This window comes from Manacus candei, unplaced genomic scaffold, assembly GCF_025592945.1.
Source record: "Manacus candei isolate 608988 ecotype Guabito, Panama unplaced genomic scaffold, ASM2559294v1 h1tg000049l, whole genome shotgun sequence".
Lineage (NCBI taxonomy): Eukaryota > Metazoa > Chordata > Aves > Passeriformes > Pipridae > Manacus > Manacus candei.
The window spans coordinates 26,902,526-26,927,254 of record NW_026138097.1 but is presented as its reverse complement, the minus strand read 5'-3'; the positions used below and the strand labels follow the sequence as shown (position 1 = coordinate 26,927,254).

The 24,729-nt window shown below is 40.0% G+C and overlaps 1 protein-coding gene across 2 annotated transcripts in view; it reads right to left on the bottom strand.

The window, feature by feature from the left end:
- The window catches only part of RETREG1 (reticulophagy regulator 1), a 66,430-nt gene extending 48,851 nt beyond the window's left edge, over nucleotides 1–17,579 (bottom strand). The window contains exons 1-3 of one of the 2 annotated variants that reach the window (XM_051799331.1): nucleotides 17,335–17,579; nucleotides 3,234–3,340; nucleotides 1,456–1,486 (exon numbers count right to left, since the gene is read on the bottom strand). In XM_051799331.1, coding sequence (XP_051655291.1) covers nucleotides 1,456–1,486; nucleotides 3,234–3,340; nucleotides 17,335–17,564 — 368 coding nt within the window. In that variant the 5' untranslated portion in view covers nucleotides 17,565–17,579. Of the gene's footprint in view, nucleotides 1–1,455; nucleotides 1,487–3,233; nucleotides 3,341–16,785; nucleotides 17,226–17,334 lie in introns of those variants that run through there. The other variant, XM_051799333.1, reaches the window with a different exon arrangement.
- Nucleotides 17,580–24,729: the final 7,150 nt, after the last annotated feature.

Here is a 24,729-nt window from a genome sequence, read left to right as displayed (position 1 = left end):
TTCTACCCATTGCAAACTATTTTACACAGAGACATGCAGTACTTGTATTATATTACCCAATGGCATAAGCTATGGTGAGCTCATCAAATTCTCTTTTCCACTCTCTGCATTGTCTTCCCACAGAACAGCAAATCAAGTCCAAGATTCTGGACACATGAAAAACTGAATCCAAGATATTTAAAGTACTATTTATAGCCTTTTCACAAAAATCAACTCTTCTGGTTTGGGAATCTGATGAATTACGGAGTAAGAGAAAAAACTAGTCTCAGACCGCAGAATTATTTCTCACAGAAATAAAAGCCAGTCAAAAACCTGTTTCCTTCCACTCCACAAGCAATTTTCTTTGCCTTCCTCTTCTTGAATATAAACAGACAGGCAAATTCAGATGTCAAACGCCAAAAGATAGTAAATTTTATGTAAAGTTCTCTCACAAAGAACAGGAGGAAGAAACGAAACACAAATCACACTAATCTACTGTGTCATAGCAATGGCTTCTCAATTAATATCTTTGAAGCACTGACAGTCTACACAGATACACAAAGTAGCACTAGCTATGGTAAAAGAAGCATTTTACGCTTCTCAGTTCATGACCTAACCTGGCACGAATTCCATACAGCTCCACTTCATGTTCATAAGAAGGTCTGAAGATATTTCATACCTGTAGAAAAGGTATCTATCTCTAGGCAGAGAATAAAACCCTGCATCTTCCCCTTTTCAACTTTACATTACTGTTTCTTCAGTGTCACGGTGTAATACAATAGTGTACTAATGGAAAAGCTTTCAAATGACATCAGATATATAATAATTCCTAGCGTTCTGTTTAGAGGAATAAAACCTTAAATGTACAGACTTTTATTCTGCAAATGGATTGTCTGTAAATCATGTAGAGACACTGATTATACTGCCAACAAATTAAATAAATTGTATACTCTACTCTAACAAAACAATATAAACATTTGCCTGAGACAGGTCAATGGCAAGTCAACAGATTTCGGATCCATTTTATTCATATGGATATCAACTAATGTTTATTTGAAATTATAATGATCAATTACTTGTGCTGATTTAAAGGGAAACCCCAGCAAGCTTATCTACTTCTAAACAGAACTGGTATAATGAAGTTCTAACAGTTACCTCCTTGACCAAGACAGTATTTTTCCCTACTTGAAAGAAAACACCAATTCCCAGAAAACACAAAGCATGATAACCCTGCTGTAAGGAAAAGCATTTCTAGAAGTATTCTGATATACTACTATATACTTTAATATAACTCAAATCAGGAAAAAAATAAGTTATTAAAAACTATGAACAAACAGTAATAAACTTAGAAAAGATGGTAGGATCAAAATAATTTGGTTGTAATTTGAGGGAAAATAGCTTTTTTTTTTAAATTTCAGACTAACTATAAAAAAATTAGGTATTAAATAACCAATGTATTAAAAATAATATACCTACTTGCCAGTGATGGTCCTCCAAAGCTTTGCACCTGCAATTGTAGGAACGTAAGATGAAACACCATGCAGTAAACCAGAAAGAATATTTTTTTTTTCTTTATTCTTAAAGAATGTTCAAAATTGAGACAAAATTACTATGGAAATGTCTGTATTAGTCAAACAGGAAGGGTATCTTAACTTACAGTAACAGTTATTGAATTGCTTTCTGTAAACTTAATATACCAGTAAAAAACATAAAATGGAAAAATCAGTATCTTCTATGGCTACATTTCCACGTGGAAGGATGTCATGAAGAAGATAACCAGCATAACTTACGCTTTACATCTACACACTGTCAACATCTACCACTTTCTACATTCCTTATGAATCTGTAATAGTCTTGCCATCTAGTGGTTGGCTGGAAGTGTGAAGCAGCTACACAGAAGTGTTACTTTGGGAAGAACTTTTTTCTGCTTTTTGGAGTGGCGCTTCATTGATTTCAAGTCACTAACACTTCCACCGTGTTACTTCAAGAACCTGATTGTTCTTCAACTCTGTGTATCATGACATCAAAGATAAAGATTATTACTAAAGATTATTGTTACAGTAAATAATCATTCTGTAAGGTGGGAAATACAGGTCTTCCTAGCCTCATTTCTATAATGAATGGTTAAATAATCACACAGACACGAGAGCGGTGCCTCTTGAATTGGGTCAATACAAAAATATTAATTACAGGTAAGAGTGAATTTACCTAAATCATTACCTTCCCACTACTGAGGTAATCAATGTTTGTGGTGATTTATGCAACGCAGAGCCTAAAAAATTAATTTCTGCTAAGCTTTACAATTTGGCCTCTGAGCTTGTAATGGTCAAGCAGGAAACAAAATGGTAACCAAGACTCCCAGAAAAGGCAATGAGAATAAATCATGCTTCAGAAAAGGCTGCAAATAATTGCCATAACTTCGCAGGGAACAACAGGCTCTGGAAGTCAGAAATGACGTGTTAGTACATCAAAGAGGAATACCACGCTTCTCTGACACCTATTTCCTGCTTTTGTACTAGGTTCAGATGATTTTTCAAACACTTTGCATGGGATTCAAGATTGAACAAAAGGCAAAATAAGACACTTGAAAAAAATGTTCCCAAGAATGAAAATTACAGACTTGTGATGAACATTTTCTCAAAGAATTTGCAAGATGGTAATGAAATACAGGACAGGAATTAAAAAAAAAAACAAACAACCTCTAAACACCAGCCCAGCCAACAAATGCAAAATCACTTTCAGAACTGGTTGTATCCACGTAAAACTTTATACACATTGGAAACTAAATGCTACATAAAGTAGAAAAAAGTACTGCTCACTTCTTATTTCAACTGTGCTAAAACAGGTAATTTCTCTATCTGTTTACAAATGTGACCAATTTATATTGGATGTCCCAAACTTTTCAACAGTGTTATAATTAGAACAATGCCAGAGGAAGTATGAATGTTTAGAAAAACTCTGTAATTTAGAAAATAATTCATTTTCAGACCTAGCAGTTAAGAAACAAGAATGATTGTTCATTGATACCAATTATACTCATCCAAATGCTAAAATAAATCTGCTAATGCCCTTCCTATAAAATACAGCAAAACTTCATTGAAAATGGTAATAGACCACCATAGACCTATTATCCCTCTCTAAAATTAGCTAATACTTTTAGAATAATCATAATATTGACCTGGCTTTAGTAATGAAATAACATGCTCCAAATTGCAGGTGTTTAAGCATGGAACTCTATCAGTACACTGTCTTACCTTTTATCCTTGAGAATACCAAATCCTTCATGATTTGAAGAATTAGCACTCCAAGTATTATGAGAGCAGTTAGATGATACACTCTCCAAGAGGTCAGTGCAAGAAACCTAGAATGTCAAGAAGAAATAAATGTTGAATACTTTTAAACTTATTGTCAGCATATGAAAACTCACAGTTGCTACTAATACTGATAAAAATAAACTGAGATTACATTAATTGAATTTTGTTTTTCCCCACAACCTTTCCACGGAAAGCAAACAGTGAGAGCTTGAAGTATGACATAGTCTCATTTAAAGATACAATGATCAAACATACATTAAGTCTGTAGTATACTTTTATTTAAGCACAGAGCATATAAACCAAAATATTTTAATTATTGCATAGAAAACATTACTTTTAAATTAATTATGGTTTTATTAGCATAAATTGCCTTGGCACAATGCACACAAAAAAGGTTAAACATTTTCTTGTGTTTCCTACAGAGCCTGTGTTCCAGTACGATTTCTATACAAATCATTCTTTCAAATACAAAGATGAGGTAAATCTGTATCATGGCATCGTATTCAAAACTGTCTTCATAACAAGCTTTTGTGAATCTTGGTTTTCATTACATAATTTTTTAGAACACGTCTAGTCAAGTCAAACAGACCTACACTCAGAACATATGAGTTATAATCTCATGCACTGTTGACTTTACTGTCCAGGTGTGCTTGGAGATTAGCTCTTCTATCTGTTTTACTGGCAAATATCTTAACTCACAAAAAAAAAAAGGGTGTGACAGAAAAAGAATTAAAATTCAATTAAATACATAAAATAAGCGGAAGTATTTATTAGCTTGTTTTAAGCACTTTAAATCAGAAATCTGAATACAGATCATGAACAAATTCTTATTTTTTTTAAAGAAAAAGCAATTAACTTAAAAAGTTGAGGATAGCCAAAATCAGTAAGAAGCCACTGTTCAAGGAACTAGATCAAATGAGAATACCAACAGAAACAAAATCACACGAAGCTGGGACGTTTCCAAGAAACTTCTCAGATTTGAAAACTGGGCAACTGGCCACCCAATGAGTTGCTGCTGCAGAGATTTTCTGCATGAAAGAGGGGGAAAGGAAAAGAAAAGGAGTAGCAAGCATGGCCAATGGAGGAAGCCAAGAGAGATCCTTTGAGGACACTTGGATTTTTAAAAAGAAAATTGACTTCCCTGCCGCGGTCCGAAAAAGGGGGGGAGGACCGTGGCACAACACAACTCCGGGACACAAATGTGGGATGCAGGTAGAATCCCCTATTCACGCGTCCACACCGTCTTTTGCCAGCTCGGGAGGGGAAAGGGCCAGAACATAGGGCGGAGCATGAGACAGACAAGCAGGGGGACAAACCAGGATAGGGACACGAGCAAAAGGGGGAGGAACGTGGGAGTAACCGGGGAGAGAAGGGACGAATGGAGGCTGTCCCCTCTCTGCAGCCTCCCCAGCCAATCGGCAGAGAAACAGAGGAGCAGGGAGGTGAACACGCCCGGGAAATACAAACCCTGGGGAAGCATAGAATGTGTACACACGTAACAACTGTAAAGGCTGTATCATAAAGTCCTTTCAATCACTGTACATCTTTTTCCACTTCTGAGATTTTCCCCATTCTGATTCCTGGTCCTTCACACTTCCCAATGTTTCTAACAAGCTCAGGACACACTGCTGTTGTAGAAAACTGTTCCAGTATGCCTTGCAATCCTCAAAAAGCAAGGTTGCATTAAAAAAAAAAAATAAATAAAAAAAAAATAAAGAGTCCATGCCACTAATTTTTACATTTAACAGAAATCCATATTTGCCCTGAGCAGATCAGGATGTGATTTCCAATAAACGCAAACACACAAGCTCACTCTTAAAGTTTTACCTAAATATAAAGGGTTTCTACATCTGTGGAGAATTCAAATTATAGGACTATTCTATGAAAAAACCCCTGCACCCCTGTATAATTTCAGCCAGCTCAAGAAAACTAACAGAGAACTATAGAGAAAAATTATTGCAAGGTAAGCTCTTTCAAAGCTGCCCAATCACAGCTCATTAAATCAAAATTCCTAACAGCTTTGCATCCTGTTGTTGTACTATTTTTCTAGGTAATATTATTCAGCATTAAAAATCCTTGATTTTAAGTTCAACTGCACTGAAGACTCTGTTTAGCCTACCTAACTTATTGATAATGGGCTGAGGCGAGAGATGGGACACTGTACGGGAAAAATCAAGTGAAGAATTTTTCATCCAACTCCTAGGCAGCAGAAGTTTATAACAAATGCAGGCCTTTAAATTATTTAGGCTTAATACCATACCTATTCTATAAGTTTTTCATGGTGCTTGTGCATGAATGTTCTATAGAATCACATAGTATGCCCTGACTTAACAACTACCACTGGCCAGTCCTCGATGGTCTCAAAGAAAGACATCAGTACCAAAATGTTACGTGTGTGTGCATGTATGTGTGTATGTACACACACGATTTACTAGCTTTTCAAAGTAAGATCAGATGTTTACGAAGAAGGCTTAGTCTATCTTTCAAAGAACGCACAGAACACGTTTGACCTATTTTATGCTCACAACTAAACGGCACTGCTAGTTTCACTGCAATCACAGCTGTCACCTGCTGTTAAAAACAATTGCACTAATGCGGACAAGGATTAGCAAACAAGGATTAACAAGGTAGCATCCTCTCTGAAAGATGCTTCCAAGTCATGTCATTCTATGTTCTTGATTCTGCAGTCTTTCTGCTCCATAGCTTTTAAGGAAAAAACCTGTAATCTAGTTGGAGCAGCTATTGTAGTCACCGAACAAGGGCTCTTCACTCGTTTGGAGAGCTTTGAATTATTCTGATTGGACTTCCCATGCCTCAGCATTATTGGCTGTCAGTCCTTTCTCCCCTGCTTCAGTACTCTTCACCTAGACTCTGATGTTTGCAAGAAAGACCATCTCTTACGAATTTATTCACAGCCAGCGTGTGCCAGCCCTCAGGTGCCACAGAAATACAGATTAGAAAAACTTTTTGCATGTCAGATCTATGTCCTTGAAGCCCTTCCTGGTGAAAAGCTGATAAGATCCCCTTGTACTTTTTTTGGCATGTCTATCATAACCTTTTCAAAAGGTTAGTCCAACATGCTGGGATCTGAAAAACACTTGTTTTGCTACCAGTGTCAGGATTCAAAATTCTTCTAGGAATTATCAACATGACGCATAGCAACGAGACTAACAAAAGGTTTCACTGGTACTTTTGCTTATTATTAAGAGCTAGGGCATTTTTTCCTCTTTTTTTTTTTAAGAAAAAGAACAGACTTTACTCTTAAGTACTTCTAACACACCCACACCCACCTGATAAACTGAAAGGCTCCAGAATGACATCTTTTTTTACTTCACAAAAATACTTCTGTTTTGTAGAAGAATCAATAGCTATGCTTACTCAACATCGCCTGTTTTTAAGCAATAACCAAAACAGACTCAAGTTCAAGTTAAGTTCTTCTGCAAGTGATGTGGAAGTAAAAACCATTACAAGACACATAACCAAGATTTGTTCCTTTGTTCCCCCATGGAATTCTGCAGTATTTTTGAGGTTTTAGTGGGTTTTTTTGGTTTGTTTTGGTTTTGCCTTTTTTTTTTTTTTAAGAAGGAGAGGGTTAAAACAATGTCTAAAATTATCCGTTTCAGATAATTACTTCAGCAGTTAACAGGGCAGCTGGCATGGCAAGGGGGCAGGAAACTCTGCTGAAGGCAGTGCAGAACTGCAAAAAAATGGTCCTGAGGTGGCACAGGACTCAGTTCCCAGCATTGGCTGAAACAGGCACTCCCCGCATAGAAAAGGCCTTCACTCAGATGCAGCTCCAGAGGTGGGATACAGCCACCTGGCTTTGAGGCTGCAAGAAAAGACTCTCCCCTGGACTGACGGCAAAAGTGGCCTCACTGTGAAGGGTGTCCTCTGGTTAACATACAGAGCAGTCCAGTGAGAGAGCTACTGGAGGCACTGAGCAGGTGGCAGACCCCTTTGGAGTATGACTTGCAAAAACTTTATTGTGTAAGAACCTAAGCAACGTGTTCTAACTGGACCTCGTTTGATCAAGTCAGACTAGCTGACCTGCTGTTGGTCCTTCCAACCTATGTTCTTCTATGTCAAAAGAATATAAGCATGATGGAGCCAAGTCCACTACTCAACTCCACTGTGGAAGACTGAAAAACCAGTTTTGGGAAATGAAACAGGAGAGCTATCCACTATTGGCTGTTAGAATAATTAAGCAGTGGTTACCCACAGAGGTCATGGAATTTTCAACCTTGAAGGCTGTCAAGACAAAACACTGAGCAATCTGATCGGAATTAATATTGATTTTATTTTGGGCTGGTAGTCATACTAGAGACCTCCTAAAGTCCCTACCAACCTGAATGATATCTTCATTCTATGACTATTTTAGTCTTAGAAGTGGCTGGCAAATCCTTTTCCGTAAGACCTTAGAACTTGGAGGTATAACAGTTTCTGTGCCTAGTTATACTGCAGCTGGACAGAAGTGATTCTATTAAGAGTCAAAACTTGAAAACTTCCACACTTAAAAGTGGAATTTCATTGACTGTATAATGGTGGACTCTTTCTATTGTGGTTTTAAAATAATACATGTATTGAGATTTTCTGGGAAAAAAACCCCAAACAACCCACAGCCATTATGAAATTACACTGCAAACTACTCTACCCTCTCTTCAGCATTTCAGTCACTTTCATTTCTTCCTATCTATAAAGTAGTACAAAATAATTTTCTTAAATTACATAATTCAACTTCTTAGCAAGTTATGCTTCCTTATTTTTAATGTCACACAAATAAATATGCCTTGCCATTAACCTCTACTGCCTATTCAGAAGTAGCTAAATTCAAATGTAACTCTTTCAGTATTTTGCCAACTTCCATATTTTTCTAAAATGTTGTTTAAGTTCAAGAATCATGCTCTAAGAGCAAAAAAAGTAATATCCTTTTGACCAGCTTCCCATAGCTAGGAAGTTTGGATGGAAAGAAAAAATGGGACAGAACATACAAATGAAATCCCAATGCAAAAGCAAGACTGTACATAGCAGAAGAGCACCACAGGCCTCATCTGGTTAGAGGGCTCCTTTACTTGCTCGTGGAGGTGATATTACCTAATATCACATGACCTATAGATAGAAAAGTACCCCAAGGTATCTTGTCCTTGTAATTTCTCCAGCTTTACTCCAGTAGGGGGTAGCCATATATCAATGCTGGCAAGATATATTAACTAACATAACTAATCATCCATTGGATTTGATGTATCAAGAAGCAGCTACCTCACAGAACAGACCATGTGGGACAATTAACTGCACAAACCAGATTGTACAAAGGCATTCAAGTGGCACAAGCCAGCTAGGAAATTTCAAAGGTAAATAATATCATTCAATATTGCAGCCTGTAAACATAATGAACTTTTATAGGGCATGACAAAAAGCTATTTTTGTCATGCCTTGACAGGTAAGGCTGTCTTTAATTTCTTTAAAAGTTAAATGAACAAATTTATCTCATTTTAGCTGAGAAGGTTTTTTTTTACAACACATTCTAGAACTATGAATGATCTGCACTTTGTAAACACAAACCATATGAAAATATTTACTCAAAAATAAAATTATTTAGACTATAAGCAGCCAGAGATAGTTATTTCTAGAAAGCCTTAGCAGACACATTTTCAATAACCATCTATCCTTAGATGAATTCCAGACATAATCACACAAGTAAAAGAAAGCTGCGAATAACACAGATGCGAGCATGGAGCTTTACCTCACCATCAGCTTTTATGATACATTTACTGGCTGCATGATTTGTGGACTTAAGCTCCACTCTCAACAAACACATATTTGCAACTTAAAACCAGAGCTCAAACTCTTCAGAGTAATTCTGTGGAGTTTTAAATGGTGAAGGTTGGTATGCACTTGTTTCATCATTAAATGATGAAAAATCTACTGGCACCTTCCAGACAGTTTTCTATAGAACCAGTCTTTTTCCACGAGACACGTAAGCCAGACGGGGCTATGACATAAACCAGATAGAGAATGGCTCTCCCCTGTATAGATCAAATATTTCTAGTGCATTTTAAGAATACTGATCTGCTAATTTCAAAGGTTTTTCATTTAGAGGTATGTCTACTTCTGCCCTTACAGGGGACCACCCAACACTGTTTCAGACAAACATCTATAGTGAAGGCAGTAGGTAAGGAAAAGATGTGGTAGTAACTGTTTCCTGGTAGTAACTGTTTCCTGCTTGGAGCTGAATGTAGGGCATTCTTCCATGCTTACTGCTGGAGTGATCAACACCTGTCTGCTTGCAATAAATTCTACTGATTAGCTGAAGCAAGAGGTCTGGGGAAGAGGAAGAGGGTTAGTTTTATTCTAAATACAGCATGAAATGCACTGCCTGAAGAGCATTTTTGAAATACATGGCAAAGATAGTATCAGAAAGCTCGTGCCCTTACTGATCACTGGCACAATTATTTTGTTTGCCCTCTTTTGAATCAAGAAGGAATAACACATATTCAACTACATTTTATTTACAGGTAGTTTAAAACTCTGACTCTTCTAAATGAAAAAACGTCCCAAAGCAGGTTGGCTAATCCCACTTTTTATGTCTATTAAATTAACAACTTTTATATTAATTGCTCTGATACATTTATATGAATGTAAATGATTTTCACACTAAGCCTCTGTAAATACCAAAATGCAGTATCTACAAATATTGAAATCCAAACCTCAAGTATTCAACACATTGGAAGTCCAAAACTCAGTAATTCAGTATATTTCCTGTTGTTCCTTTAGTACCTCTTGGTGCTGTGGTATAATACTAGCTGGCAACTAAGCTGCTCGCTCACTTTTCTCCTGCACTGGTGAGATGGGACGGAAGATTGGTAAAAAGTAAAGGCCATGGGTTAAGAACAGTTTAATAATTGAAGTAAAGTTAGTAGAAGTAACAATAACAATAATAATTATAAATGAAAAGCGATATAACAAAAAGAGAGAGAGGAATAAAACCCGAGAAAGAGCAGTGATGCAGAATACCACTGCTCACCACCCACGGACCAATGCCCAGCCCAATCCGACCAGTGATGGGGAGCTCCAGGCCAACTCCCCCCCAGTTTGCATACTGGGTACACTGTGGTATGGAATATCCCTTTGGCCAATTTGGGTCAGTTGTCCTGGCCATGCTCCCTCCTGACTTCTTGTGCACCTGCACACTGGCAGAGAATGGGAAACTGAAAAGTCCTTGACTTAGGGTAAGAACTGCTCAGCAACAAGTAAAACATCAGTGTGTTATCAACATTATTCCCACATTAAATCCAAAACACAGCGCTCTACCATTGTATCAGGAAGAAAACTAAGTTCTTCCCAGCCAAAAGAAGGACAATTGGTGTGTGCTGTCAAAAATTTTACAAGAAACAAAGACTTATAAATGCTGTCTAAAAAACCTCCCCACCCCTGTTGAATAAAATAATTTCAAATGCACTTACTCTACATCTTATGTTAATTCAAATTTAAAATATGCACACCATCACTCTGGGTGCCTGGCAGCTTGAACTTAGATAGCTGTGTATCTGTTTACCTGAAAACCTGTGAAATGATGTAATAGGATCCTTCTTAAAAATATGTACGTTAAAAATGTTTTAAATCACTTCCAATTTAGTGGAGAAAAGTGTAAGTTTCTGTAAAGACATAAATTAGGAAGAAGTACCTTATTTTTTAGCTTTTTCTCTAAATAAGAATGCCACCCAATAATTCAGATATCCAAGATATTTCAACCAAAATAAAATGAAGTACTGCAGAGCAGTTGATTTGTAACCTATGTACCAACTAGCGAAGAGTTTTTCATTGGGTAGTGCCCAGAAGTCTAAAAATTCTGTCATTAAGTACATAAAAATTTAAAAAACCCAAACAGAAGAGGCATGATTATTATTCTAAAACTTGCATTATTTTCTTTAATTCTTTCTTTGTGAAGACAAAGAAAACTCAGCCATCAGCCTTTTATTCAAAGAGCTTATTTGTCAGGTTTCATTCAAAAGATTAGGATCATATTTGTTCAGCCAGAAAGCACAGATCAAATCAGCTGTTCTTTAGAAAACCTTCCAGAACTTATTAGGAAAAAAAAGATTTTTAAATAATAAATAAATCTTTTGTCCTAAGAAACAGAGTCCCACAAATCTAAACTACTATTGCTACCCGTAGAAGGAGCAGTACTCTGGGGGGTCTGTGCACAGGTTTCAGGGCAAAAGACTGCAGGACAATGCTAACTAAAGTTAACACCCAAGATAGGAATTCAAATTGCATATTCTCTCTACCTCAACTGCAAGAAACCGATTCTTAAACTTAAAAATAAGTCTAAATAAAAAAAAAATAGTACAAGTCTCTAAGAAAAAAATATTAGAAAAACCTTTGCAATGCTTTGCATTTAATCACCAAAGATAAATTTGCTTATAAACTGGTAAATTTGGAAGTACATTGGTGGTCTGGGAAATAGGATTAAGTTAATAACAAAATGCCACATTCCAAAATTATCTCACAGTATTTGCAAGGAAACCTCTTGGGGAATGCTGCCGTTAGAATCATGTTTCAACATTTGTGGCTTGTGGATCAGATTTACAGCAACCTGTTGCACTCAGATAGGCATTTTAAAAAAAAGAACTGAGAAGGAGTTTAAATGACCTAAACTACATACCTTCTGAGTCTATCATGACATTGAATTCAGGGATGATGTTTCCATGGAAGTTAAAATTATTTTGATTTAAACACATAACATCCAATAACCTGGCTTCCTTTGTTTTTTTGCAGACACATGCCCAGATGACCTTAATTAACCTGTACTCTGGCAAAGTACAGAAGAAATCTTAATCCCATTTTCTCATACAGTAGCAGCAGTTTGAGCAGTAGCACCTCTACCATGCTGCCCTAAATCTCCTTTTCTTTAATGCTCTCATTAGTCCTGTAACATCTACCACGGAGCATAACATATCCCCCTAAAACGACCGTTGTTCTCAGAATTCTACTTACTGTTTGAAAGGTTTCATTATTTTGAGTTAATACATGAAGAAATTATCATTTCTCTCTTAAGACAACTGTTTTAGACACAGTACAGGTAAATTTCAGCAAGACAGAATAAATCCAAGCTATGCTGCAATTCATCTATTGTCCTTTGTTAGAGATTTCCATCTTCCACAAAGTCTTTATCCCAGATTTGGTCCTAAATTGTTCAGTAATGCTCGCTTTTCCTCAATTCCTCAATTACCCCAACTGATTTCTTTTCTGACTGATCCTGATTTCATCTTATTGGTCGAAAAAATGCTGTAAACTGTCCAGGTTTTTATGTAACACTGTCTGGCTCTTAAACAATGTCAATTTTATTCCAGTAAACCAATCTCTCAGCCAAAAGTATCCAAACTGTCACTAAAGAGCTCTTAATGACTTTTAATTTTTTTTCTAATGAAATTAAACTAATTTAACTTTCTGTTCCACTTTTCTACCTCCAAAGCCTTGAACAGTTTTAATAATTTGTAGCAGAAAAGTGAACATAAGCTTGAAACTGCCTGAGTGAAAACAAGTAGACACTAAAATTATATCCCAACTGACACTGGAATTTTATCTTTAGTTGAGGAAGAGTATTTTGAAATGTCATCTTCTAGGAAGAAAAAAAACCAACAAACCATAAATATTTTTTTTAAGCTTGAAGAAATATCAGCAATTTACTGTACTGCAGCTGAGTGTAATAAAATAATCTCAATACCAATAAGTTACAAAGCCTTGGTAAAAGGCAGCAAATTAAGTAAGTTATAACTATCAGACAAGAAGAAACAAACTAGCAACCATGTAAGAAACCCACTCGTGAAAGCACAGTGAATTTCAAAACAGCCTATGCCAGAACTTTTTCTTCTCTTTTCTGATAATGAATGTATTATCATTACAAAAGTACTGTGTCAATACATAACCTATTCTACTATCCTTACTCAAGGGATAGGAGATAAAAACTCTTATTAGGGTTTGAGGCAGGACTATTCACTTGTGTGCTATCCTGATACTCTGGATCTCAGGAAAGTAATCCCAAAGCAGCTAAAAATGAAGCTTAAAGATTTCCTGTAACAAAGACAGCCAAAGACCGAAATTTCCCACATTCAAAACCACATTTGGCATCTAGTTGCTATAAGGAAAAAAACATCTTGTCACAGAGACATGTATGTGTTCTCCTGACGTGGGAGGTATTACAAATTTAATACAGTGCTCTGAAGACCAGCATACTACAAACTGGCCTTAAGATGTCAATATCTGGTCTTACTCCAACTCACTTAATTTTCATGCATTTTTCTTTATGTTTTGATTTCAGAGACTTCTTTTATTCCAATTCTCACCTAATACAGTTTGGTGATCTCCTTCCTGACTACCACCACTGATGAATTTCCCACATATATCCAAAATGGAAGCCAGTACTTTGAACCAAATATTTTCTTCTTAAGGAATAAAATTTTGTCAGAATTAATTCTTTCTGTATTAATTTTGCTCGTATGCTCTCAGATTTGAGCGTTTCCCTGAGAGGGAAACAAAAAAGGATTCAGAGCTGAATTACTGTGTGCCTGAATTAAAGCAATAGGGAGTAAATAATTTATATATTGCAACTTTCAATAACTGGACTCATAAAAAATGTCAAGTGAAATTAAAAACTGAATGCAGATAGCCAACACCATCTATACAGAGTCTCTGTGAATTTCTTACTAATGACATCTGGTGGAATGCTGGTCATGAAGAGTGGCTGGGATGAATGAAAGTGTCATGATCCTTATAAAACGACTAAGTGAGTCATCCTTAAGGAAGGGACCACATGCAGTGCTGAGGGAAACCCATAGTCAACCTCACAGCCCCCAGGCAGTACTGAAAGACACTAACGACCACAGCAGTCTTCTAGGAATAACACCAGTAGCATAAGAAGACCACCTAATACAGATAAGACCAAGAAAAAAGTAACATTTTGTCACCAAGATGTCCCTATGTGAGCAGCTCTCCAGGGACTACATTTCTAGTGGTACCCACAGTCAACGCTGATAGTGGGCAAAAATATGCAGCCAGCTTTCTCAAACATTCAAAATAGAAAATAGTGATTGAACTTCTGGTACCAGAACTGTTTGTCTGCTCTTAGGCCCATCACTCACTTTTTTGGTATGATGTGTGTAAAATAGGGGGAAAAAAACCAGTCTTGTTTTCCTGTGTTATTTTGACTTGAGTTTGCAAGCTATATACAGAAGAAGAATCCATATTACATTTCAGATGATTAGGTGCAAAACGGTGCTTATTTTAAAGATTTTCAATCAGGTTCATTTGGGGCTAGAGGCTTAAAACTGTTCATGGTGAATAAATAATGGAAGTGCCAACTGAAAAATGCTTTTTCAATAACCAGGTTTGTTTCTACTTTTTCTACTCTCTTGTTAAGGAGCCATGATAATTTGTTAGGAATATTCAAAAAATTAAGGCAATCATAATGAAATTAAGTTAGTAAATTTCTTGTACTTACAAGAACGTTATTTTAGTAGTAAACATCAAAAATGCATTTATATGCAGTACAATGGTTACGAGATTTTCAACACAAAAGAGGTTACAATCGAACATATTAAAAAAAAAAAAAGATTTTGTGACATCAGAGAAACAGTTCACTCTCAGCAGCTCCGACTGCAACAGTTTACACATGAAGTGTTTTGAATGGCATATATACTAAACTCACTGTGAGGAAAACATAGTCTCGACAAAATGAAACAGACAGGAGAAAGGAACTACCATTACTTTTTTAGAAAAGTGTAAAATTAAACCCCACCTTCCCTTCCTCCCTCTTCCACCAAGACTGCTGCTGCTATAGTGAGAGAAGTCTCCCATCCAGCAATATTGACTTCTCAGCTTTGAGAAATCCTGAGATTAGAGCCCCTCACGCTGGGAGTGAACCTACTCTGTAATGGGGATAGGGATACTTGGAGGTACATGACAAGAAAAGATGAGGTACACGAAGCAGCAACAAGGAAACGTTCCTACTACCTAGGCTCTGGCCACAAAGCCCTGTTAGGGGAGACTTGACAAGCAGCAGGGGCAGACATTTGTTCTCAGTCCAGAAGCAGTAGCAACTGTCTGAGTCATGACAAACTAGGCTGATGAGCTGAATCTCGAACAAGGAGCAAACACACTGTTCTGCAAACACCACACCAACACCAAAGCAGAGAAATGTGACACCAAACAACTGTTTCATTTTCAAAGTGTCAGATTTCATATGTTTGCTAAGGAGATCTTTCCTGTTGTTCTTCAGTGTCAAACCACAGAATTTTACTGGTCAACATTCCTGCTCCTGCATTTCCTGGTTTGTATACACCCCTCAAAAACTCCCTGGCACTAGGATGGCAAGCTTCCTGCTGAGGTACAATACCACCAAAGTAAAATGAGCAGTCCTTGCCCTGACTTTTGCTATTCTGACTCATTTTGAGAGTAAGAAAGTAGAGTGAACTATGAATTTTAATAAAATAACTTCAAATACTGGTCACATAATAAGTTGCCAGTAAGACTACCAAAGAAGACTTCCTATAGGCATTACATAATGCTGGAACTATATACCTTGCTTATGACCAAAGTTGGACCAAAGAATAGAAAACTGGTTGCCCAGTAGATACTATTCCTTGAGACGTGGAAATGTATTCCTCTAAATGTTGTCCCTGAAAATTTTATCAGAGTCATGTTACAAAGAAACATAAACCTTTATGACTCTTCCAAATTGCTGAAAGAATAGGTGATCTCTGAAGTATGCAGAAAATGAGAGCATATGCATGTTACTTTCTCAATGAAAGGATTTACCACGGACACCTAAGAGCAGGATGGATAATAAAAGTCAATCAAAATTAGAAATCACACACACTTGCACAGAGATTTTCCTGTGCAGCACAAAGCCTTAGAAAGTTCTCTTTCTATGACTTTGATCTCAAGTTTAAAGATCATGCTTGTTACAGTTATAGAGAACTAAGTGGAGTTTGCAACTAATCCACCTCTGTTGCCTCTTATTCACTCAAGGGGAAAGGAGGCAGTTCTAGCCACAGGAAACACAATTCAGTCTTAAGAGTCTCTGCAGTATGATTAGACCCTAATTATTAGTGGTATTATTAGAGCCCTAATTCATAAATCACTCTACACAAGCAACATTTTAGATCAGAAAACGAAAAACGTAGGCATCGACAAAAACAAGGATCAGGAGAAAGCCCTGAAGAAGTTTCACATAGAAAGACAAGTTTGTTTTGTCATGACAAGAGTCATGACAAACACAGCAACGAACACATCCCCATGTTAAGTTCTGGAGTTTATTCAACAAAACTATCTGACTTGAAAAAGCTTAGTCAAGAAAGAGAACTGGTGCACTGCAGTAACATTCCCGCTATCCCCACTCCACAAAGCCTCCACTAACTAGGCCACTAATTTGGAAAAGCAGGTACACTCCACATGAACTCTGAAGCACTGGTCCAGGGCAGCAGCACAGCTCTACCTATGGGCTCGGGGCCTGATTCCAGGAGGTTTCAAAGCTCTGCAGAGAAATGCGGGCCCACGGCTTATCTCGGCTGCGGGAAATGCAAGTTCCCGGCGATGTGTGCTGCAGCCGCCCTGCTCAGCTTCGCTCCAAGGCACCTCCTCATCATCACACATCATGCTGTGGGAAATGGGAGCAGAGGGGCGTGTGTGGGGCTAGGGCAGACACCGAGGATGAAAGAACCCGACCAAGCAGATGCACACCGCCGGAGGGCCATGGCCAGACGCGGGGCGGCGGCTGGGGCACGGAATGCCGTGGCGCAGGTGAAGCGAAAAGCAGGACCTTCCTTCCCACGGAGGAGCTGGGGGCGCGGGTCAGCTCCCCGCGAAGGGCGGTCGGAAAGGGGAAACAGAGGGGCAAACGCTCCTCCCGGGGACGATGGAAGAGGGGCGGGGGGAGGAGACGCCCGCGGCCGGGCGGGGCGGCGCGGACCAGGCAGGAGCTCTCCCATCCCGGGGGGCGGTCCCGACCCCAGCCCCGGCGCCCAGCCCGGCCCGGCTCGCTCACCAGAAGAGCAGGTTGGCGCAGACGAAGCCGCCCAGGCTGCGGAGGGGCCGCTCCCAGCTCAGCGCCGCCGCGATGCAGCAGCTCACGGCCAGCCCCGTCTCCCCCAGCACCGCCGCCGCCCCGGCCCCGCTTGACACTTCCGTGCGCTCCGTATCCCCGGCCGCAGCCGCGCCCTGCTCCTCCGGGGCCTCCGGCTCAGGAGGCTGCGCGGGTACCGCCGCGCTCGCCATGGCTCGGTGGCGGCCGCCGGGCTGCGGCTCGGCCGGGCGGAGCTGGGGCTGGAGCGGAGTGGGGCCGGGCCGGGCGGGCGGGAGGCGGGTCGGAGGCGGAGCGCGGCGCTGCCCCCGCGTTACCCCGCGCCCGCCTCCGCGCAGGTGCGACGGGGGCGGTGCCGGCGGCCGGGGCTGCCGCGGGCGGGCGGGGGCGGTGCTGGGAGCGCCGGGCTGGCAGGGTCTGCATGGCGGTGTGTGCATGGCGGTGTGTGCATGGCGGTGTGTGCATGGCGGTGTGTGCATGGCAGGGTCTGACGCGCTCGTGTGTGCAGCTCCTGGCAGGCGCTCTCGCTGCAGGAGTGGCCGCGTAAGTGTGGAGGATTCCGGTTCCCTGCTCAGGGAAGGCTGGGCAACCAGCTGCCTTCTTGATTTGGGAAAAGGTGTGGGGTGAAGCCCACCGGAAGATGTTTGTTGCCGCCGAGACTTGCCTTTCGTCTCCTTCTCGTGTATATCCCACAGCCAAGGAACAGTTGGGGCACGTTCAGAGGAGGACCACGAAGTTGATAAGAGGACTGGAGCACCTCCCCTACGAAGACAGGCTGACAAAGTTGGGGCTGTTCAGCCTGGAGAACAGAAAGTTGCGTGCAGACCTCATAGCAACTTTCCAGTATCTGAAGGGGAAGCCAGAGGGGGAGTTGTGGTCAGGAACTGTAGGGGTAGGACAAGGAGTATTCGGTACAAATTGAAAGAGGGGAAATTTAGGTTAGATTTTAGGGAGAAATTCTTTACTGTGAGAGGGGTGAGACGCTGGAGCAGGCTGCCCAGGGAGGTTGTGGATGCCCCAAGCCTGGCAGTGTTCAAAGCCAGGTTGGATAAGGCCTTGGGCAGCCTGGTCTAGTGGGAGGTATCTCTGCCCATGGCCAGGTGGTTGGGACTAGATGATCTTTAAGGTCCCTTCCAACCCCTTAAAATTCTGTGATTCCATGATTCTATGGTAACAGTCCCCAAAATCCTAAAAAATAATGGAAGTAAGCTGCTGTTGTCACAGCACTGGGAACTTCTCCTAAGACCACAAAGAAGGCTATGGGAATTTGATGGCTTCCATCTTCCTCTTAAGTAGCCAAGAAACATCCTTGAAGATCTCTACCATGCTATCCTATCATCTGCACTACTACCTGTCTGGCCAGCCCCAGGCTCCAGGTGGAAGCATGACTCTATCTTCAGGCTGATGATGTGCATAATAGGTAATGTGATTATTGGGAAGCTGAATTCTGGGGAGTGTCCCTGGTGAGAAACATCACTCAAGCATCTGTTACTGAGTAGGAAGAGCCAAAAATTGGAACTGGTGAAGGTGTTTCACAGCGTAAACTGGGTAAAATTAAATAATTTTTACTGCAAGAGCAGAATTTTGGATTAGGAGATGACATCTGTTTCTAGCTTAATTGAGCACCTCTTGTTAGAATGACTTTTTAACGGGAAAAGGTGTCATACTCACTTCAAGGTCAACATCTTTTTTTTTTTTCTTTGAGGTAAAAGAAGACAAAATCACAAAATTAAGTTGTAACTGTGAAAATTAAGTTGACTGTGGATTGCAGTTCTCCTGCGTGTTTTCACTAGATAACCTTGGGAAGGAGTTTCTCTGATTCCACACAATCTCTGTAGCATATGAATTGTACCTGAGAGGAAATATACAGAATGTTGTTTTACATAAGCAATTAACATTTTTTCTAAAGGACATTTTAGTTTTATGCTGATCTGTAGTACTACTGTGCTCTTACGTCTAAGAACCTGGAGCCAGGCAGACCTGCCTGAATAACAAGCCCAGCTAAAATGTGATAAAGTGTTGTCTATGAAGGTCTGAGAGAGCAAAAGGAAAGAGACAGGCTCCCCTAGTAACCTAAAACACAGAGATGGAAAAGAAAGGCTCTATGAAGAAGTCACGGCAAAGCTGGAGAAACACTTTGTTCTTTTGCTTTGGTTTTGTGCTGATGAATGAAAGTTGGTCCTAAAAAGACTTAGTCAAAACAGTGTGTCCTCCATGTGCTGGGAAGCGGGCAACTGTTTCTTGTGTGTGGCAGCAGCTGCTCACAGTTACTGAGCACTTCTGGTGCCATTTGGGCATCTGATGGTTCCCTAGGATGAGCAGTGGTTGTTTGCCGATTTCCTGTTTTGGGGAATGGGAGCAGAGGGGATTTTAGCAGGGAATCTTAACAGTCCACAGGAGTAGAAACAATCTTCTCGCAAGGAAAAAGAGGTAGGGAAGATAGACACAAATGGGGGAGTTTCTCCTATACTTACCCTTTTCTTTTTTCAGATCATTGTAGGATGCTCTATTATCCATGCCAAGCTGCTGTTCTAGTGAACACTGCCCATAACTTGTAAAAACCATCCCCAGCTTAGCCAGCGGCAAATTGCTTTCCCTTGCTAGCATTCAGTTATTTCAGTAATGTGGGCTATCTGATCCAGCATCCAAGTCTAACTCCAAACAGTAAGTAGGTAAGCCTGGAAAGGAGTCAGGTGTTCCTCATGTGCTTTTAAAGTGACCATGGGATAGTTAGATTCAGAAAGTGCAATGGGGTTAAAATGTTAAAATTTGGGTTTAACCAACAGTGGGAGAATGGCAATATAATCTCATTGCCTGAAGGATTACAACCATGGCAGGTTTGAGGCAATCCTCCCTTACCAATATTCCACTTTTTTAAACATTTGAGGATGATTGTATGTCATGTGTTCCCCCCCCACCACCCCATTTTTTACTCTGCCACACTCTCTTCAGTCACAGGAGTTCAAGAATGCCCCATCTCCTCAGAAAAGTGAGGGTGGAATCTGGGAGGGGAGGATGAGGTGGGGTTTCAGTGGGCAGGGTAGACTACAGATATGGGAACTCTTGTAATTTGATTAAACTGTTCTAGATTACTGGTCTTTGCTTTCCTGAGCAATACGATGAAGGATATGAACAGAAACTTGTGAAAAGTTCTTCCAGAATATGTTTTGTAATTGAATTAAATTTAAAAAAATTGCTTCAAGGGTTGATGAATGCCAGCTCTCTTTTTTTTCACTGTTGATTGTTCTTGGGCTGGGTTTATATGAGTGAGCTTACTGAAAGCATGCTGGTATAAACATCAGTGTGAGAGAAGAAATGGATGCTTCATTCCCAACCATTGAAAGTTTACATGTCTTTTTCAGAAAAAATAGTAGTAAATAGGTTGTCTGGCTTTGATCTTCCTGTGCTTTGATGTTCTGCCTGCCAGGGTTTGTGTGCAGTTTGAGTCCCAGAAAAACTGGGACTAGCACCCAGTGTACAGTTGCATGTGTGAGCTGTAATGCACAGAATTAGGTTAGGGACTGTAGGTCTGGTGCCAGAGACTACAGTGTAAATGATGGATGAAAACCAAGGAGAAAGCATTCTTAATGGTTGTTTCAAAGGAACTTAGAAATATCAAAGCATCCTAATGCTTCTGAAATATGTTTGAAAATGCTGATGCCAGCATAGAGTAACTGTTGAATTCAATTGAGGATTCCAGCTCGAAATGGAGTGATTTTCCCTCATTTCTCCTTTTTTTTTTTAAACTTGTTTTCCATTTGCTTTATTTCATCACAGGATAACAGAGTAAATTAGTTTGGAAGACTGTAAGACATTTGGTCTGACCCTTCTCCCCATATACATGCTCAAAGCACCCTTGGTAGTTGGCTGTGACATGTTGTTCCGTGCCACGCCCAGATTAGTTCTGAACATCTCTGAGGACTGGAGATTCTACACTGCACTCTGGGCAGCCTGTTCAATGTTTGACCACATTCATTGTGAAGAATATTTTCTTATTATGTATTAAAAATTTCTTGTTTCACCCATTTCCTCTAATTTGGTTCTGCACTTCATAGGGAAGGGCTCTGTCCCCATCTGTTCTGTAAGGACACCTGAGGTACCTAGCAAGTAGGTCCCTGTTAACCTTCTGTCTTTCAGAGTGAGTGAGCCCAACTCTCCCAGCCTTGCCTTTTCATCATGAGCTGTGTGCCACTGACCTTCCAGGGGCCTTTTGGACTCCTTCCAGGATGTCAGTGTGTGTCTTATATTGAGTTGCCCAAAACTGGACAAAGTATTCCATATGGGGTCCCACAAATGGTAGAAGGAGGGGAAAAAATACTTCCCTTGTCCTACTAATGACCCATAGTTAGTGCATGATTACTGACTCTATATCCAGTCATCCCCATGGCACTTTCTAACTTGTCTGGGTTTTGAGGCTGAAGAATTGCGTCTTAGTCACTCTTAATATGGTAGTATTTCTGTGACTTTGGTCATCCTTATTCCCTTTTCCCAAGCTTTTTTGAGTTCTAAGATAGCTTTCTTGTGGAGTTCTAGTCACATCATCACAGCATTTGTTTGAAGTAGGAGCAGGTCATGGATTTGAATAACAGTGCTCTATGGTTTGCTTTTGTAATAATTTCTAATGACTCCTTTCCTTTTTCCTTTTTTTTTTCCCCTAACTGGTTGATATTTTTTCTGGAACTATTAAAACTTCACCATTTTGTCCCTAAGTGCTAATAATCACTTCAGAGCTTGCTGTACAGCTGAATCTGGTATTGGGCTTCCACCTTCACCTCACTTGCTTCATTTTATCTACTTGGAATTTATTTGCCATTTTATTGGACAACTGTTTGGTTTCTTGAAGTCATGCAGTTTTTTTTTTAAGTCAGCCCTTATCCTCACTTTCCTGAATAACTTGATGTCATTGCTACACATTGAGCTTGCTGTTTGTCATTTTTCCAGTTCACTGTTCAGCTCAGAGCCTCTGCTGAACTTCAGTGATCTCCTTCCTTTGTTTGGAATAGATCACTGGCTTTTACTGTCTGTTCCCTATCTTCTAGCCAATTATTTCTCCACATCAGGACTTCCTATGTGGATACACAGCTTCCTTGAAGCCTTAGGTGATGAATTTAGCCAAAAGCCTTTTTGAAATCCAGGTAAACCAGACTGCCTTTATTCACAGATTTGTCAAAGAAGTTCAGCAGACTTCTAGAGCAGACCTTTATTAATCAGAACCCATGCTGCCTCTTCCCAGTAGATCATATTTCTTCAGATGTCTGCTGATTATATGCTTTATTATTATATTTACTAGTTAAGATTAAAAGCCTTTAGTTGCCTAGATCCCTCAAACTCTTTAAAGTCTGGTATCATAGATGACATACATACTACGCACCTTTTGTTAATCCTGTTTCTGTCTGAAGCTTCATGCATGCTTTTGTGGAATTTCTCCTGGGTCTTTCCACTAAACTCTGATATCTTTTATAGTTACTGTTTAACTGTAGAATAACTTTCCAATTAATAATTATCAAACGCTTTTTTCCTTTGATGCACACCTTCTTAGCGTTTCAGCATCCTTAAGGTCTCTATTGTGGAACATGTTGAAACTACATCCCAAACTGTTTATTCTTTTATTTAATTGTAATATATAATAATATTTAACTATGGAGCAGTAACGTGTTAAGTGTTATCCTGTGTTATTCAAAATGCAATTAGGACTGTGACACATCTTTCTAAGTATTTTACATACAAGTCTGTGCATTTCAAAATGCTCTTGTGTTACACTGAAGTTTCTCTGTTGGGCAGTTGGAGTACCTGCGACCTGATTTGCTTTGTAAGCTAAAACTATGTGGTGGGTTGACCCTGGTGGGATGCCAGGTGCCCACCAAGCCACTATCACTCCCCTCCTCAACTGGACAGGGTAGAAAACATATAATGGAAAGTTCATGAGTCAAGATGAGGACAGGGAGAGATCACTCACCAGTTACCATCATGGGCAAAACAGACTTGATGCTGGGAAGTTAATTATGAATCAAATAATGAGAAATAAAATCAAATCTTAAAACTACCTTCCAAACACCTTTCTCCACCCCTCCCTTCTTCCCAATTTTCTTCTTCCCAACTTTTACTCCCAATTTCTCTACTTCTTCCTCCCCTCAGTGGTGCAGAGGGTCAGGGGGTGGGGGCTGTGGTCAGTTCATCACATGTTGTCTTTGCTGCTCCTTCCTCCTCAGGGGGAAATATCCTCACACTCTTCCTCTGCTCCAGTGTAGGGTCCCTTCCACAGGGTGCAGTTCTTCAGGAACAGGCTGGTCCACTGTGGGTCCCCTGTGGGGTCAAAAGTCCTGCATGGGCTTCCCACAGGGTCACAGCTTCCTTTGGGCATCCACCTGCTCTGGCATGGGGCCCTCCATGGGCTGCAAGTGGATCTCTGCTCAGACATGAACCACCATGATCTTCACAACAGGCTGTGGGGAAATATCAGCTCTGGTGCCTGGAGCACCTTCTCCACCTCCATGGGCTGCAAGTCGATCTCTGCTCAAACATGAACCACCATGATCTTCACAACAGGCTGTGGGGAAATATCAACTCTGGTGCCTGGAGCACCTTCTCCACCTCCTTCTTCGCTAACCTTAGTATCTGCAGGGCTATTTTCCCCATGTATTCTCATTCCCCTCTCCCAGCTGCTGTTGCACAGCAGATTTTTTCCCGTTCTTAAATATGTTACCACAGAGGTGCTGTCGCCATCACTGATGGGCTTATCCAACAGATGGGTCCATGTTGGAGCCAGTTGGCATTGGCTCTTCTGCACATGGCAGAAGCTTCTGGCAGCCTCTCACAGAAGCCACCCCTGTAGCCCTCCTGCTACCAGAACCTTGCCATGCAAACCCAATAAAAGATGTATAATACCAGTTGATACAAGATGAAAAATTTAACATCAGTGATAAGATTATGAGTGTTGATGCTGCTTCTTATCAAGAAATGTTAGTGTTTGGAGTTTTTTCCTCACTGCTAGGTTATACTTCTTCTTAATGCCTGTGAACTCAAAGCTTTAAGAGCAGAACTCAATGATGAAGTAATGTCAGGAAGAATAATGCTTCAGTTTTAGGTTTTCTGTAATACAGATCATAATCAAAAAGCTCTGATACCGCCCCATCAGATATTCCTTTTTGTGTGGTAGGTGTGTGTGAGAACAATAGTAAATATTCCATTCTCAAGTGCAGCATTGTTCTGTTATGAATCCAGGTTTTATAGAGTTGAGCTAACATAGCAATTATATCCATTTATTATAGCAACATATACATTTATATGTCTTGAGTGGTTGGCATTAGATGGATAATAAAGACAGATCAATTTAATTTAGAAAGACAGTATCTCTGATGT